Raw genomic sequence first — 16,001 nt, 5'->3', positions numbered from 1 at the left:
TATGTGTGTTGGGGAGTGTGTTGTTAGCACTTAGAAGACCAAGTTAAATGCATTAACACTGAAATTTTGTCAATGTGATTTGAATCAAATAGGGCTTGATTCAAAAAAAATGTCAAAGGTGTGATGCAAATCACTTCTGAGCCTGTTTTGAATCACAAAAAATCAGAAATATTTCAAGAGTTCAAGCTTAACTGAGTGGTTTGAATCACATTTTGCAGATTTCTTATATTTAATGACAGTGCGCACATGATTCAAATTATACACTTAAGAGATTTGAATCATAGGAAGCTTAACTTCATGCCCAATGGCATGATTTGAATCATGTTTCTAGGAGATTTGTTATGTTAAAACTTTTATAAGTGCAAACAAACACAAATACCGAACAAGACATTAACACGTAAGCACTAGTAATTAGAAATCTTAAGAGATTAAATATAACCATGTATATTGATGTCGTGTCTGAATCGAAGCCAATAAATGTTAAGCATCAGATACACCTTTAATCTGAATTACAATTGTTATACAGAAAGTTCTGTAACACTTCACGGAACCTAAAAATACACGAATCATAACAGCATCTAGCTTTAATCTTTATCATGGAAACAGTATCTGGTTTTATTGTGGAAACAGTGTATTATTCATCTTCTCAATGTTGCATATTGCTCATACTTCACCATCCCAGAGTTCTTCAATGGTCCTAAAAGCACCATAGGTGTCGTTAACGAAAAAGGTACCCTTGATTAGCTTATCCTGCATGTGTAAGTTTCAATGTGTGTTAATTCAGCTAATGAACCTTACTTATTGTATTTACACTCTGAAGTAAATAATTGACCTTAAATAATAATAATAATAATAATAATAATTTATTATTATTATTATTATTATTATTATTATGATGATGATGATGATGATGATGATGATGATGATGATGTAAGAAATCTCAATCATAGTTCTAAACTGCATTTGCCAACAGTATTTTTCCACAATATCAAGGCTCCTATCACAGACTATGGCAACTGCAATAATCAAAGATATATGGATATATCCTCAAAAAACAATTGATTTTTTTCATCCATAGTTCAAATGTCATCAGGAAATTAGAGCCAAATTTGCATTTGTTATGACACCAATTGCATAGAGATATAGTGATGGCGCTATATATGACATTTCACACTGAAAGTGTACACGAATTAAATCCTAAAATAAATATTTATAGATGTAGAACTAACAAAAGCTAAACTAGATTAAACTAACTACCAACTTGCCTGCTTAATTTCAGAAAACTTGGGAAACAGGTCTTCAGGGATAGACCAATCGTACACGTCAAGATTTTCCCTGATCCTAGCCTCATTAGTGCTCTTAGGTAGCACACTGTGTCCTGCTTGTAGTCCCCGTCGAAGGGCAACTTGTCCTGGTGTCTTCCCTAATTTCTCTGCAATTTCTTTGACAACTGGATTCTTAAGAATGTCACTTTTGAGTACTCCTGGTGAGCCTAGAGGAGAATATCCCTATGAGATAAGAAGAAAAAAAAAAGTTGTTTAAGATCTCATCATTTTATACTAGCTCAAGAATCAATAGAATATATGATTTATATATGATCAGTTACAAAGTTCGTTACTACTAGTTAGTTCATTAAGCTCTTTATAAATAGGAGCATGTGTTACTCATTCACTATCTTTTAGACCCTGTGTGGACACACACCTTAATCGAGCACTTATAGCATAAACGTTTATCATATAAGTGTTTAAGTAGAAACTATTTCTACACAAAAGATAAAATAAAGTTTTTTTTTTTAAGAAAAATGATAAAATAAAGTTGAACTGTTTTCGTATAAACTATAAGTTGTTTTCATAAATTGTCTTGGATCACTTATGAAAATAAGTTGAAAATTAATTTGTAGAGACATTTCATAAACGGTTACCATAAAATATCCCAAACAATCTCACAACAAGTGCTTATGTCATTGTCAATAGAAAACTCAAATAAGTCAATCCAAAAAGACCCTTAATCAATCGAAATGTTGCGTTTTCATATTTCAATTCTCTCAAATTATCTCGCTATAGCCTATGATCTCTATCTCTCGCATCTGCTGATTACTCACAAGATTCCCGATCCCTCAAGATTTTGCAATAATAAAACAGATGTATTTGAATGAATATCAACTCTTTTAAGTGAATTATATATGTGCTAAACTTACAGATACATGAATTCCTTTTGATTCGCAAAATGCATGCAACTTTGCCTGCTGCCATCCAGGATGCAATTCCACCTGATTAACAGCTGGAGGCACTCTTGCTACGTCCAATAGATCTTGAAGTTTCTTTGTAGAGAAATTGCTGACTCCCATAGCTTTAGCCTTGCCAGAGTCATATAGTGCTTCCAATGCTTTCCATGTGCTTGGTATGTCTGCACAATCGAGATTTTCAGCCTTAAATTCACCTGTTCCCCTTTTCATGCTCACTGGCCAGTGGATCTACAAAACGAAATCAAATTCAGCAAAACATAATTCAACTCAGCATCACATTTCTTGTGTAGAACCAATGCAGATTACTCAATTGAGAAAAAATCATAATTTCAATTGAGTAAAAACCAACTTCATTATTCATTGGCACAACTTATCAAGCAATGACGCACTGACACAAACATGGACACCATACACGACATTGAAAATACCGGTAATAACTGAATTGAATTTAATCACATGTGTCGTTGTTGGGCACAACACTGGCCAGAAACCGGACATGACTTCGTTGGTGCTACATGGCTATCAAGTATTCGTAAAAAACTATCAAACTCCCAAATAAGTAGCACTAACACGGTGCCCGACATGTGCCAGTGTCGAACACTGACCAGACACCAACACATATGGTTACATTCAATCACTTCTCAAGTTATTATCAGCGTCAAAATATTAGCATCAATGACGTGTCCGCGTATGTGCTGCATAGTCAATGCCACACATTGGATACCTCAATCCAAGAAGTATAAAAAAATCCCCGAATCACCAATGTCACATGGTATCAATTTAGAGTTTTTAGTCTTTTACCAAAATATAAACATATATTCACAATGCAGAAAAGTTAATGCCTACCAGATATAGGTCAAGGTAATCAAGTTGCAAATCATTTAAAGTTTTATCCAATGCTTTTGGCACATCTTCTGGATGATGATCTGAACACCTGAAACAGTAAACAAAGCAAAGGATTTATGTTAAAAGCAACCTAAAACAAACATTTTTCCAACATTCTTAAAAACAGAACACAATTTCACAAAAGTAAATAAACAGACCATAGTTTTGAGGTGATCCATAACTCCTCGCGCTTAACCACACCATCCTCGAAAAGCTTTTTGAGAGCCGAACCAATCTAGATAAAGTCAAGAAAACAACAAACAGTCAATTTGCTTGTAGTTAAGGAAATGTTTTATTTCTCTACACTTTTCCCTCTTTTTATCAAAACAAAATTAATACAGTAACAAGCAAAATAGCAAATCGAATATATTATGTTTGTATCCAAAAATTATGGTGGAGTATAAGCATGCATGTTAAATGAAAACAATCAAGTAATTGTCAAAAATTGAAAATGCTAAAATAAAACAAAAATGGTTACCTCTGATTGATTCTTGTAAGCTTCAGCACAATCAATATGTCTGTATCCAACCTGAACAAAAACAAAGAGATCTACAAGATTAGTTCACTCCTCCAAAACCTAGGAATAATCAAAACTACTAATCTGTTTCTGCGGACGTTTGGTCCGGACACAAAAAGTGATTTTGAGCAAATTGATTTTAAAATATTGATTCAGACTAAAACTGAGTTAATTGTAAAATGATTTCTGTTTGTGTGTACAAATTGATGTCTACATGTCTAGCTTCATAGTCAATGGCAATGTCACATTGAATACCAAAAAGCGGTTACCAACGTCTACATTTTTAGTCATAACTGATTCATGGTAAAGTGAGTTGAACAATAAGTTTGAGTGTAAAAATCAATTATACAATCAAAAACTTCAATTTCTAGCTTCAAGCTATAATCAATTATGGAGGCAAAATCAATTATACTCAAGAGCAACCAAACATTGTCAAAATAGATTCTAAAACTCTAGAATCCTTTAAATGTGAAACCAACATACTCTATATCATATGTGTTTGGTTCTACCATTACAAATATTGATTTTGAATGAACTTAAGTAAAATTAATTTTAGTTATAATTGAGATGAATGTAAAATAATTTGTATTTGGATACATTGATTTAACCATAAGAACAATAAATTGAACGTAAATATCAAGTTTAGAATCAAAGCTACATATCCTAAAGTCAAAATCAATTCTTGAACACAAAAAAAATATCAAAATCAATTCTACACCTCTAAAATCAATCGTGTTGACTTTTGCGAAATGGCGGCACTTTAATTATGGTGAAAATTTTTAGAGCTTCCACAAAACATCGTGATTTTGCCAAATTCACCGTCAATCTAAATATCCACTTACTCAAACAAAAATAATTTAAAACTATAGTATGAATAGTACTTCGGTCCTATATATAAGAAAAAGTTAGGTAAGTTGGTTCAAATTTTGAATCAGATACGTCAACTTTTGTATCTGAACAAATTTATACCTGAACAGCAGTGGTGACAGCTTTGGCAACAACACCAGGTTCAGCTTGCCATGTACCTAAACCAACTGAAGGGATTTTAGCACCAGTGTTCAACTGAAAAAACTTGATTGCTGTGGCCATTTTGTTCTTTGTTTTTCTGTTATTGTTTTTCTGTTATATTAGAGCCAGCTATTTATAGGCAAAAAATCTAAGAAATAATGGACGGTGTGTAATGTAAAAATAGAAGGAGGATTGAACGGTTGAGATTTGATTAGATGGGATCTCAGATGGATTTGAAGGCTAGTGTGGAAGAATCTTGAGTTGTTGAAAGTTTGGAAAGTGAAAGGATGATGATATGTGCACATATGTCATCATAAATTAAATGTAAAGTTAATGCATTTAATTACTATCCTCATTACACATACGGCTTTACAAAAATGACATTAATCATACTATCCAAAAAAAAAAAAAATTAATTACTTACCTAAAACAAATAATTTAGTTACTATCTATGGTTTTAAAAATATTTGAACTATGACTATGTTTTTTTATTTCTTTCTATCAATCTCTTACTAAGATATTTTTTTTTGACAAAATCTCTTACTAAGATAATTTTATTTGTTTCGAGATATTGTGAGGTATGAAATAAAAATAATTTTCTTGGTTGAGATTCAATCATTAACTCACTATAATGTAGAAGACTAACTCATTTCGTTAGATCTAACTTTGTCGGTTTCTGATTGTAATTTTACATAAATGTAAAAATATTATCCACCAACACTCAATTTTGTTACAGTACAAAAGAGATCGTAGAGAAAGAAAAAAAAACTAAAAGTAGGGGTGAGATAGGTTCGGATTAACGGCCAAATAATTCCTGTGTGAATCAAGAATATAATATTTTTCCACAGCAATACTAGCCAGAGTCCACATAATTTATTCTTTTAGGGGAAAAGAGTTCACATATTCTTTTCTCTGTTTTGCTAGCATGTCGGTTGCCGGCAAGTGCTAGAGGAATTGAACACGCACATACTTTAAAATTTTAATAAAACACACGGTCAATAAGACAATGTTCCACGTATCACAACGTGAGTTTTCCGGATAATATTTGGGTGACATTGTGGTTGGCGGCCAACCACAATGTCACATGTGTACAAAGAAACAAAAAATTATTGTGAAAGAGAAAGAAGAAGGACACTTGTGACATTGTGGTTGGCCAATGTCGCAATGTCACCAACCACAATGTCACTCAAGTGCTACCCGAGATTTCCGCATTTTGTTATAATCATAAAGTAGCCCTCTTTAATCACCTCGACAACTCAACTATAAGGGAACCCTCCCTAAAATAATGGTATACATTCATTCAACATCTCTCACCCCAACTCATTCATCCATTGTTGTCAAAATCGCACAATCATAAAATAGTAAAATCGAAAAACATACAAAATTGTGGTAAAATCGCAGTTAAATCCCATGAAATCGTGAAATCACTGCAAAATTGTAGGTTTTTATACAATTTTGAATAATTCTGGACATTTTTTGATGCGGGTCAATTTTGAACTCAATTTCAATCATTTTCATTTCGTTACCATCATTTGTCGCCATCTTCGTCAAGTTTTTATTTCGTTCGTTCGGTAAGAAAGAGACAATGAAGTTGAAAATGGAAGCGATGCGACTTGTGATGAAGATGTGTTGTTGATACGATGAGGGATGATCCATATAATTGGTAGAATCGTTCGACTTCCATTACGATTTTACTATTTTCGATTTTGATATCTCATATCGATCCTACAAAAATTGAGTACAATCTTCGATTTCAGATGTGATTTTACGATTTTGCTATCATCTTTTGTTAAGAGTCCCACATCGGATAGGACATGACCTGACAATATGTTTATAAGTGAAGGCAATCCTCACCTCACAAGCCGGTTTTGTGGGGTTATGTTAGGCCCAACCACGATTTCTAAGTTCTTTCGATCTCGATCTGAACCAATATTCCGATTTTGACTCTCCGCTACGTTCTAGACGTTCTGGCTATGAACCAATATTATTCCGATTTTGACTCTCCGCTACGTTCTAGACGTTCTGGCTAGCTCGATCTGAACCAATATTCCGATTTTGACTCTCCGCTACGTTCTAGACGTTCTGGCTATGAACCAATATTCCGATTTTGACTCTCTGCTACGTTCTAGACGTTCTGGCTAGCTCTTGAGGTCCACCTCTAATCACTTACTTTATTCCATTAATATAATATATTTTCATAACAATACAAGAGTTCATAACACAATGTCATGATTAAATCTACATATAAAGGTCTTGCATAAATTCAAAATGAGCCATCCCTTGTGTTGTGCACCGGATTGGCTCAAATTGATAGCTTTATTACAAACTCTAAAAATGTGACGAGGGATAAACAGGAAATTGCATTAATACATAAAAATGAAAACATGAATTCATCATAGCAACATATGGTTTTATCATGGACTCGTCTTTTCAACTTTCAATTTGAGAAAATTTTGGACACAACTTATGATGTGTGTATAAATACTTGCATTTATATCATTTATTTGCAGGTTAAATATATTTTTTATCTCTATAAATATTTGGGTTAATTAAGTTTTTAGTCCCTATAAATATTTACAGTTTTGTTTTTAGTCCCTACAAAATAAAATCACACTTTTTAGTCCCTATGACATTTTCCTTAAGCATTTTAGGGACCAAAATGTTGATGGAAAATTTTATAGGGACTAAAAAGTGTGATTTTATTTTATAAGGACTAAAAACAAAATTCTGAATATTTACAAGGACCATTTACTTAATTAACTCTAAATATTTCAACTTTTCGCTTTAGTCATCTAATATTTCTCTTCGACTTTGGTCCCCCCAATAATTTTACATCACAATTTTTGGTCTTTACTTTTAAGTCAACTCATGTATATCATTCAAAATTTTGAATGAAATTTTGCATGACTGTTTAGAAGATTATAAGAATCTCTCTAAAAAAATTAATTTTTTTTAACAAAACATTACTTAAATACGAATGTTTAAACACTAAAATTTAAAAATTCATATTTAATTCATTCCTTATTAAAAAAAAACTTTTGCAAGAGAGAATTCTATAATGTACTAAACATGACGGTGGAAAAAAAATCAAAATTTCGAATGATACATATGAGTTGACTTGAAAGCAATGACCAAAAGTAGTGATGTAAAGCTTTTGGGAATCAAAAGGCGAAATTTTTTTTTTTGGAAAGATTATAACGAAAAGTTAAAATAAAATATTTATAGGGAGCAAAAACATATTCAGCCCTTCAATTTACTTTAAAACTATAATTATAATTTATATACATTTCCATTTGAAAACTTTTATTTAAAGGTCAATATTAGGTTCATTATGTAGAAAAGTTAATGCTTACCAGATAGAGGTCAAGGTAGTCAAGTTGCAAATCCTTTAAAGTTTTTTCCAAAGCTTTTGGCACATCTTCTGGATGATGATCTGAACACCTAAAGACAATAAACAAAGAATAGGATTTGTGTTACACACAACCTAAAACAAACAAATTAAATTTTCTATCATTGATTAAAAAAATAAAGAAAAAATTGACAAACCAGAGTTTTGAGGTGATCCATAACTCCTCACGCTTAACCACACCATCCTCAAAAAGCTTCTTGAGAGTCAAACCAATCTAATAGTAAGAAGTCAAGAAAATAACAAACAGACAATTAGCTTGCAATTGCATTCAAACAATTGTTCTAAGCATATATTTGGATTCAATAATTTTAGGTATTTTTTGAGTTCTCGATTAAAATTTTGTTTCTTATTTTTTTGTCAAGTAGTCTATTGGTTTTAATTTACCCTTTTAAAGTAAATAAATGAGATATTTGAGTTTCGAACTCCGACTTATACATATAACAATGCATTATCTCTGCCAACTCAAATATATTCACAAGTATACTTCTTGTTTGTTTCTAACTTTTTTTTTTCACAGATTGTTTGTTTCTAACTTGAAATTAGGATTAATAATTTTTGCCTCTAAACATGAATTTTTTGTTAATGTAACGTTCAAACATAGTAATCAGTTTACCATGAATTGATTTTAGACCATACACACTATCCCCACCCCAGTGAGGCATGCATGTCAAATGAAAGCAATTGAAAAATGGTTAAAAATATAAACAAATATCAGTGTTACCTCTGCTTGATTCTTATAAGCTTCAGCACAATCAATATGTCTGTATCCAACCTGAACAAAAATAAAGCATCTTGAAAGTTTAGTGCTCTGCTCCTATATATAACCTAGGAGAAATCATATCTACAAATAATTGCTTACCCAACCAAAATCATTTAAAAAAAACTATAATAAAGAGTCTTGATAGTGAATAATAATATAAGCAGAACTCTAAAATCAACTACCAGTAACTACTTCTTTCAAAAAAAAAAAAAAAACTACCGGTAACTACTAATGTCGGTCGAACATTTTCTTAAACAAATTTATCCTTAACAACCATTGTAATTTTTTAAATTTAAAAATTTAAATTCAAATATGTACCACAATCAAAGGAATCTGCAAATTGAAGTTAATATATTTTTTTGAGGGGAACTTTAGGTTAATATTTGTTTATAAACAGTTCTTCAAAAAAAATATTTGTTTATAAACTTTTTCTACAACACATTTTTTTTCAAAATTAAACGATCTTTATAAACTTTTTTCAATGTCAATGACTATTTTGACTAATGAAGTACATAATTAGGGACTATTTTGAATTTTTTATACGAAAAACTATTGTGGATATTTGTTATACATTCAAGAACCAAAGTTACTATTAGCCCTTATAATTTTCATACGCAAGAGTAAAATATCAAATCTCTGCGCACTTATTTAAGAAGTTCAAATCTCTTACCACTTAAATCAGTATATTTTAATTAATTATACATATAATTGAGCTCTTTGTCCATAATAATAGTAATAACTCTGAATAAGTTAATATTCACTTAAAAAATATAAAATGAGACACTTTTTTACTTTTGACTTTACAACTGGATTCTCTAAGCATTACCGGCTATTACTTTTTTTTAAGGATAGCAGTCATTAGTTAGGTCTCATGTTAAGAACTAATATAAGACAAGTTTTTTTTTTTTTTTTTAAGAAATAATATAAGACAAGTTAAAATACTTTATAATGTGTGTGTTGATTTTTACGATTATAAAAAATGATTTTGAATAATAATTTTTTATCAAAAATAAGTTAAATACAAAATAATGTATATCTAGATAAATTCTTAATGGTCCTCGTGAGTTAAGCTCAATTGGTAGGGACCACCAAAAAGATAAATTCTTAATGTAAATGCGCGGTAAAAATAAATTGACGGCGACAAAAAATTCAAAAAATTTACTTCAAATTAGTATCAATATTTGAATTTATATTAATTATCTAACTCAACTTTACAAAATTGGCTTATAGATTAAGGGTTGTCACTTTTTACACTCATTTCAAGCTTTATCTATATCATATGTGGGACTATGGTTTTTTCTAATAAATCATAAAAGCAAAATTAATTTGACTTTTAAAAAAAAACATGGAATGTGAAATTTTATTAATAATAGTGACATCACTGGTCGTATTACAACGGCTTAAGGTGACAGGTGATATTCAAACTCTGTTTTTAAGCTTATGAAGTGAAGTTCTAACACCGACACCTATTAATTAAAAAATAATTCTAATTGAAAGCATCCAAAATGTCAAAATCAACTAGTAGTATACAAATAATATTGTTTTGGAAATGTCTAAATCAACTATACAAATAATAATCCCTCCGTCTTATATTAGATGATTTAGTTGACAATGTGTATTGTTGACCTGACACACTTTGACCATATTTTTTTACAAGTGTTGTTGGATTCGAATCGATGAATATTTTTAAAATATTAAATTTTCATAATTTTTTTTATTAGATAATTAAAGATATTTTTTTTGAACAAGAGATAATTAAAGATAAAAAAAATATGTATTAGTATGTGTGACAGAGTCAACTTTGTCAATTGACATGGGACGGAGGGAGTATTATTTTAAAATGACAAATATTAGTGTTTGTTTATGTTAGGTTGTAGGAGGAGACAATGCTCAATATTTTTAACACTTCACTTCTTAGCTCTAGAATCAATATAGCTTATTATTATTTTTCTAAATAAATGTGAAACAAAACATATAAAGATAAATTTTGTTTATGCTAATACAATTTTATTCATAATGTACCTTAATTGCAGTGGTGAGAGCTTCAGCTAGAACACAAGGTTCAAGTACTCGCCAAGTGCCTAACCCAACACAAGGCATTTTGGCACCATTGTTCAACTGAAAACACTTGCCATTTGTTGCCATTTTCATATGAATGGTTTTTCACTTACCTGTTTGTTTCCATTTATAGCCAAAGAAAAAAACACATGAAGAAACAATGAATGGTTGTAGAGAAAAAGAGGAATCGAACGGTCAAGATTTGGTTTAAAAAATGAAAGTGTACATACATACAGACACAGTGTTTGTTCACGTTCCAAATACACCAAATGAAAATGCATTATTTAGAGACTTGTCGCTTTCCACATAGATTTGATGATCAAATTATTTTTCTCACGTGGTAGTTACATTATGGTTATAAAATGTTGAATAATGATATTTTGACATCCATTTGATGACAACTTTGTTGACAACCTTGTTTTTCTCACTTCTTATTGGTCAAAAACAATGGAGAGAGAAAAAGGAAGAGAGAGGATAACAACATCATGTGAGTATGAGAGAGAAAGTTGTCCAAAAGTTGTCAAAAAGTGGTTGTCAAAATATCATTTCTCTAAAATGTTTGTGGTTGGTTCACTTTATTTCTACCTCACAATTGTGATCTTTCATCGGAAGGTTGTAGAAGTATGCGTTTTTTTATCCTTAAACGAAGTGGTAATCTACTGAAAATAAACTCACACAACTGTGAGGTCCTGGGTTCGAACCTGGATCACGACGTCCGACCTTACAATTTCGGCATTTGCAGTTGAGCTAGGACTTCTAGATGAAGTATGTGTATTTTATTCACAGCATATCGTATCTTGTGGTTTTCTTAATTAATACTACAAAATATTCTTCATTGATATGAAAAATTGTAACTTACATTGCGACACATTGTAGGTATACATCAGTGACGGAGCCAGGAATTTTGTAGAGCTTGGGTAAAATTTTAACCGCAAATTCACATGTGACATAAATAAAGTACGGGTTGTGGCAGATCTAGGCTGATATTTTTGGGGGTGCCAAATATATAGAATATATATAAATTGTTACATGCAGAATACACAAATTGTAAGTAGTCCAATTAGTTGAGTTTGCATGAATGCCTGTGTGGTTGCTGGTTCGAGTACCTGAACTCGTGACCTTGTGGAGAGAAAAGACTACACTTTCCACTGCGCCGCATAGAAACATATGATATTCAACGGCTAATATAGTATTTATAGATTATCTAGGGGATACCATGGTTCTCATGGTCCCTAAAGAGATCCACCACTGAGTATGGGTCGAGCCCGAGCGTGTGTCCAGGCTAGCTGGGTGGTAAAACCACTCTTGGTATACACAGGGCCCTTCCTAGAGTTTTAGGCGTCTTAAACATAATATGAAAAAATGGTCCCTTACATAATACATTATAAAATATGTTAGCTTGTTGTTGTTATTTTATTAACTCTTAATTTCATTTTTTTCCCGCTTTCCACTACAAAGTAAATGTTTTTTTAGGCAACATCTGAAGATAAACCAAATACTCCATAGACACCAAAACAAATTAAAATATCGTAGAAGTATAAAACAATAGAACATGCGAAGTAGGTTGAAATTGTAACACCTAAGAATAATAACACCAAAATAGTAAAAGTATATCAACACGTAATTAACTAAATTTTAACCTTTTTAAAGCAAACTTCTCCAATGTTAAACTCATAACAACAATAATACATGATACAAAATTAGTGTTAGACTTTTTAGAGAAATCATAGATACAAGAAATCCTTTGTATACTAGAAGTACATCATTACTCTTTTTATATGCTTTAAGTATCTCTAACAAGTTCATTACGATGATACATGAATGTGTGCCACACATGATCTTGCATTATCAAATTTAACTATGTAATAATTTCAATCAATTCAAGAAAGTTGACAAGATTAAGATTGAAATTGAAAAATTAATAAGGTCTATGGTGGACAATCTATAATGTTGGTCCACTATAGACATTTGAGGTTAAACTTAACAGTCATGGATTTATTTGACTAACCGAGGCAAACTTGAGGGACCAAAACATGTGTTTTATTAATTATAGGACCAAAATGAAAACTGGTAATTAATTAGGGGACCAAATGACCTATTAAGCCAAAATATAATTTGTTTTGTTATGAAAATTATCTCAACTTATTGGATAATAAATATCACCAATATTTTTAATATTAGTGAAGCACATTAGAAACAAAGGGCCCAAAAAAATATCACCAATTTTTTCGATAATAATTTTTTGACACATTATTAAGAATAACCAATTTTTTATAGGGGGTGTATATAGAAATCTTTGTGCTATATGGGGGTACATATATCGAATCACGCCAAAATGGCCAAAAACATTAACAAATTTCAGCTCAGCCCTTCATCATGTCAATGTTTGGGGCCTTTATGTAAACTTTGCTATATATACCCCCATAAACATTAACGGAATATTACTTGAACGTAACCAATCTCAATAGAAAACATAGCACCATAGTCGCCGATTCCATGTGAATCGGTTGGCACATCCTTAAGTCAAAGAAAAGTTTGATGATACCCATGCATGATCGAAGTAGAAGAATCTCACTCTGAAGATCCCTTAATTATGGAAGAAGATGCATTAACTCAGCAGTCCTAGGAGCTCTCTTTATGGCAAACCCCGTGATAAAACTTTTATCTTGGCTAACAACCCCTCCGAGCAATTTTACCTCTAACGTCGATCTCTCAATATTCGAAGGGAATAAACCCCCATGGTGCTTATTACCATCATATGAAGCAACCATATCTCACTTTTACAAATATTCTATTTAAGACCCAATTCTGGCTCAGATTCTCGAATGATGTCCAAAGCTTTAGCTACCAATTCTGAATCCCCAACAAGATTCTAATCATCAAGATACCAAGCATGAAGAAGAAGCTTCCAACTATCTATGATATGATGAATTAAAGGGTGTAACACAAGAGCGAAAAGAAGCGGTCCTAATGGGTCACCTTGTTGCACTCCAGTGGCAGACATAATATGTCCATCACCAAAGTATATTCTCAATGCCAATTCATAAAGAAATAGACGTGCATCTCAATCTCACCACACACAATAGTGCCGCCCTGTCTACCAAGTTGAAAGAAATCGAAAAATCTACTATGAGCACAATCAATGAACCATCTCCATATTGTTCGATCAACACCATGTAGCACTGTGTAAAATGGCCTATGCACCACCTGAAACCCAAACACCAAACTAAAATTCATTGAGATATTTAACCATATCTTTACCAATTTCTTTCATTGCAATTTTGTATGTCTGTCGCCTCCAAATAGTACCTACTACAACGTGGTGTATTCCATAATTAGGCTTTAACAATGGTGTCAAGGGTGTAGAAGCTACAAACTTTACTAAACTCAATGGGCGTCTTCCTCCTAGCCATAGATTAACCACTAGAGTGATAACACATAAAAGATCTCTTGACATAACTGAACCTTCTCCACACAACACGTCAAATATGTGTTGGGCTCGTAAACCATCTCTACCACAAGATGGCCCTTAGGGAACAATTTAATGCACTTGAGAACAATGTCAACTTCATCCACAAAGGAAGCTTTAAAGAACATGGTGATCGACACAGAGGGAGGTGACCTATACGGGTGTTTGTCCCCTAAAATTTTCATAGTATCTTCATTATATATGGCTACTCCAGATGACTCCAACACCTTCACAGCTGTTGTGAAGTGCCTATCAACAACCTCACGAAGGCATTGCCTGATGTAGGACCCGTCTTTTTGTCTTTCTTCTCAAAATAATCTCCTCAATTACCCATATCAACATGTCCAGATCCACTCAACACACTATTAACCAACTTGGTGAAACCATCAGAATTTATCCAAGCAACCCAAAATATGGCGTTGTTGCAAGGACCACTAGTACAGAAAACAATCTTTAAGTGGGGTGAAAATGACTTTTAAGTCAGTTCATGTCTGACTCAGTAACTATTTTGAGTTTAAGTTTATCTTTCATCCGACTTAAAATCCTTTAATAAGTCGGGTCACTCCACTGAAAAACCTATTAATTAAGTCGGTTTACCCCACTTAAAAAGGGCTCAAACAGTATAAAAAAATTAGTTCAACCCATTTAAGTTCAAATTCTTTTTTTTTAGTTTCTTTCATATTATACATGATTATAAAACATAATTTCATAAACCAATCTAAAATTTCATTCATAACCACTAATATAAAATATCATTGACCAAATTTCATATCAAACACTAACAAATTAAAAGTTGCAAAATCATTCATTAATACCATAAAACTAGACACATACACATTAACTATCATTTTTTCACAACCATAGATGTTGCTTCAAATAATCAAATTGCATCTAGGTATTCCAAGCATCAAACTTACACATCGTTCTTGAACATTATCTGAAAAATATGTTAAGATAACATATATTAGAAGTTAACCTTCCGAATTTTGGAAGCATACTTTATGTTTCCTCTTCCCCATATTGCTCGTAGGCAACAAGGTAATAACTAATAATCATTACTAAGCAACATTTAACTCTAGATTTAAACATCACACACAAACACTGAATCAAATAGTACATGTCATGCACTATACAATCTGTTATACCAGTCATTTGTTAACATCCCACTTGTTTGTGATGTTTCAACTGTTCATAGTATCAACATATCCAATAAAAATCATACATAATTGGGATTTGAAAAATAAATAACTACATATAAGTGCACCTGTAAGGGTGAGGAGATACCCAGGTGGTCTTGGAATACAACCACTTCTAGAATTCCATCATGCTTAGGACCTTACAACATAAAATATCAATGAGGTTCCATCTGGTAGGACAACAAAATTGACTTTGCAGGGTCCCATGAGCCATTGACAAGTAAGTGCAGTAACCCTTGGCTCAAAACTTAAATGAATGTTTTAACATATCTCAAAAAAGTTTATCACTAGCTTGTTACATTGAGATTAACATCACCTTGAAGAATTGTAAAATAATACATAATCTTATTAGACTCGCCAACCATTATAGCGTCAACTTTGCTTCCTCCAATATGAGCTATGAGCATTTTTTAGAGCTCCAAAAGGAATGGAGGAGACATAGACCTCAAAATTC

The 16,001-nt window shown here is 31.9% G+C and overlaps 1 protein-coding gene across 2 annotated transcripts; it reads right to left on the bottom strand.

Annotated features, from left to right (window-relative positions):
* Nucleotides 1–411: 411 nt before the first annotated feature.
* LOC146926853 (NADPH-dependent aldo-keto reductase, chloroplastic-like) lies at nt 412–10,990 on the bottom strand. 2 transcript variants are annotated; one of them, XM_085700304.1, is made up of 7 exons: nt 10,847–10,990; nt 8,786–8,836; nt 8,202–8,278; nt 8,009–8,096; nt 2,198–2,473; nt 1,266–1,508; nt 412–750 (listed from the first exon to the last, which is right to left on the bottom strand). In XM_085700304.1, the coding sequence occupies exons 1-7, from the start codon at nt 10,973–10,975 to the stop codon at nt 664–666; spliced, it is 951 nt and encodes a 316-aa protein (XP_085556430.1). In that variant the 5' UTR covers nt 10,976–10,990; the 3' UTR covers nt 412–663. The 2 variants fall into 2 exon arrangements, with proteins under 2 accessions (XP_085556430.1, XP_085556431.1); XM_085700305.1 differs by lacking the exons at nt 8,009–8,096; nt 8,202–8,278; nt 8,786–8,836; nt 10,847–10,990 and adding exons at nt 3,092–3,179; nt 3,289–3,365; nt 3,609–3,659; nt 4,617–4,757.
* Between the last annotated feature and the right edge of the window lie 5,011 nt (nt 10,991–16,001).

This window comes from Medicago sativa, chromosome 4 (genome assembly GCF_051527215.1).
Source record: "Medicago sativa cultivar Bolivia chromosome 4, Bolivia_mono, whole genome shotgun sequence".
In the NCBI taxonomy this organism is placed as follows: Eukaryota; Viridiplantae; Streptophyta; class Magnoliopsida; order Fabales; family Fabaceae; genus Medicago; species Medicago sativa.
The sequence above is the reverse complement of the archived record's forward strand: the minus strand, read 5'-3'. Positions and strand labels throughout refer to the sequence as shown.

Excerpts from the sequence above, each read along its gene's own strand:
- LOC146926853 (XM_085700304.1), bottom strand. The coding sequence starts at position 10,975 with ATGAAAATGGCAACAAATGGCAAGTGTTTTCAGTTGAACAATGGTGCC. Across the intron at positions 8,279-8,785 it reads CTTATAAGAATCAAGCAGAG|ATTGGTTTGACTCTCAAGAA; the intron begins GTAACACTGATA and ends TCTTACTATTAG. Across the intron at positions 1,509-2,197 it reads CAAAAGGAATTCATGTATCT|GGATATTCTCCTCTAGGCTC; the intron begins GTAAGTTTAGCA and ends CTTATCTCATAG.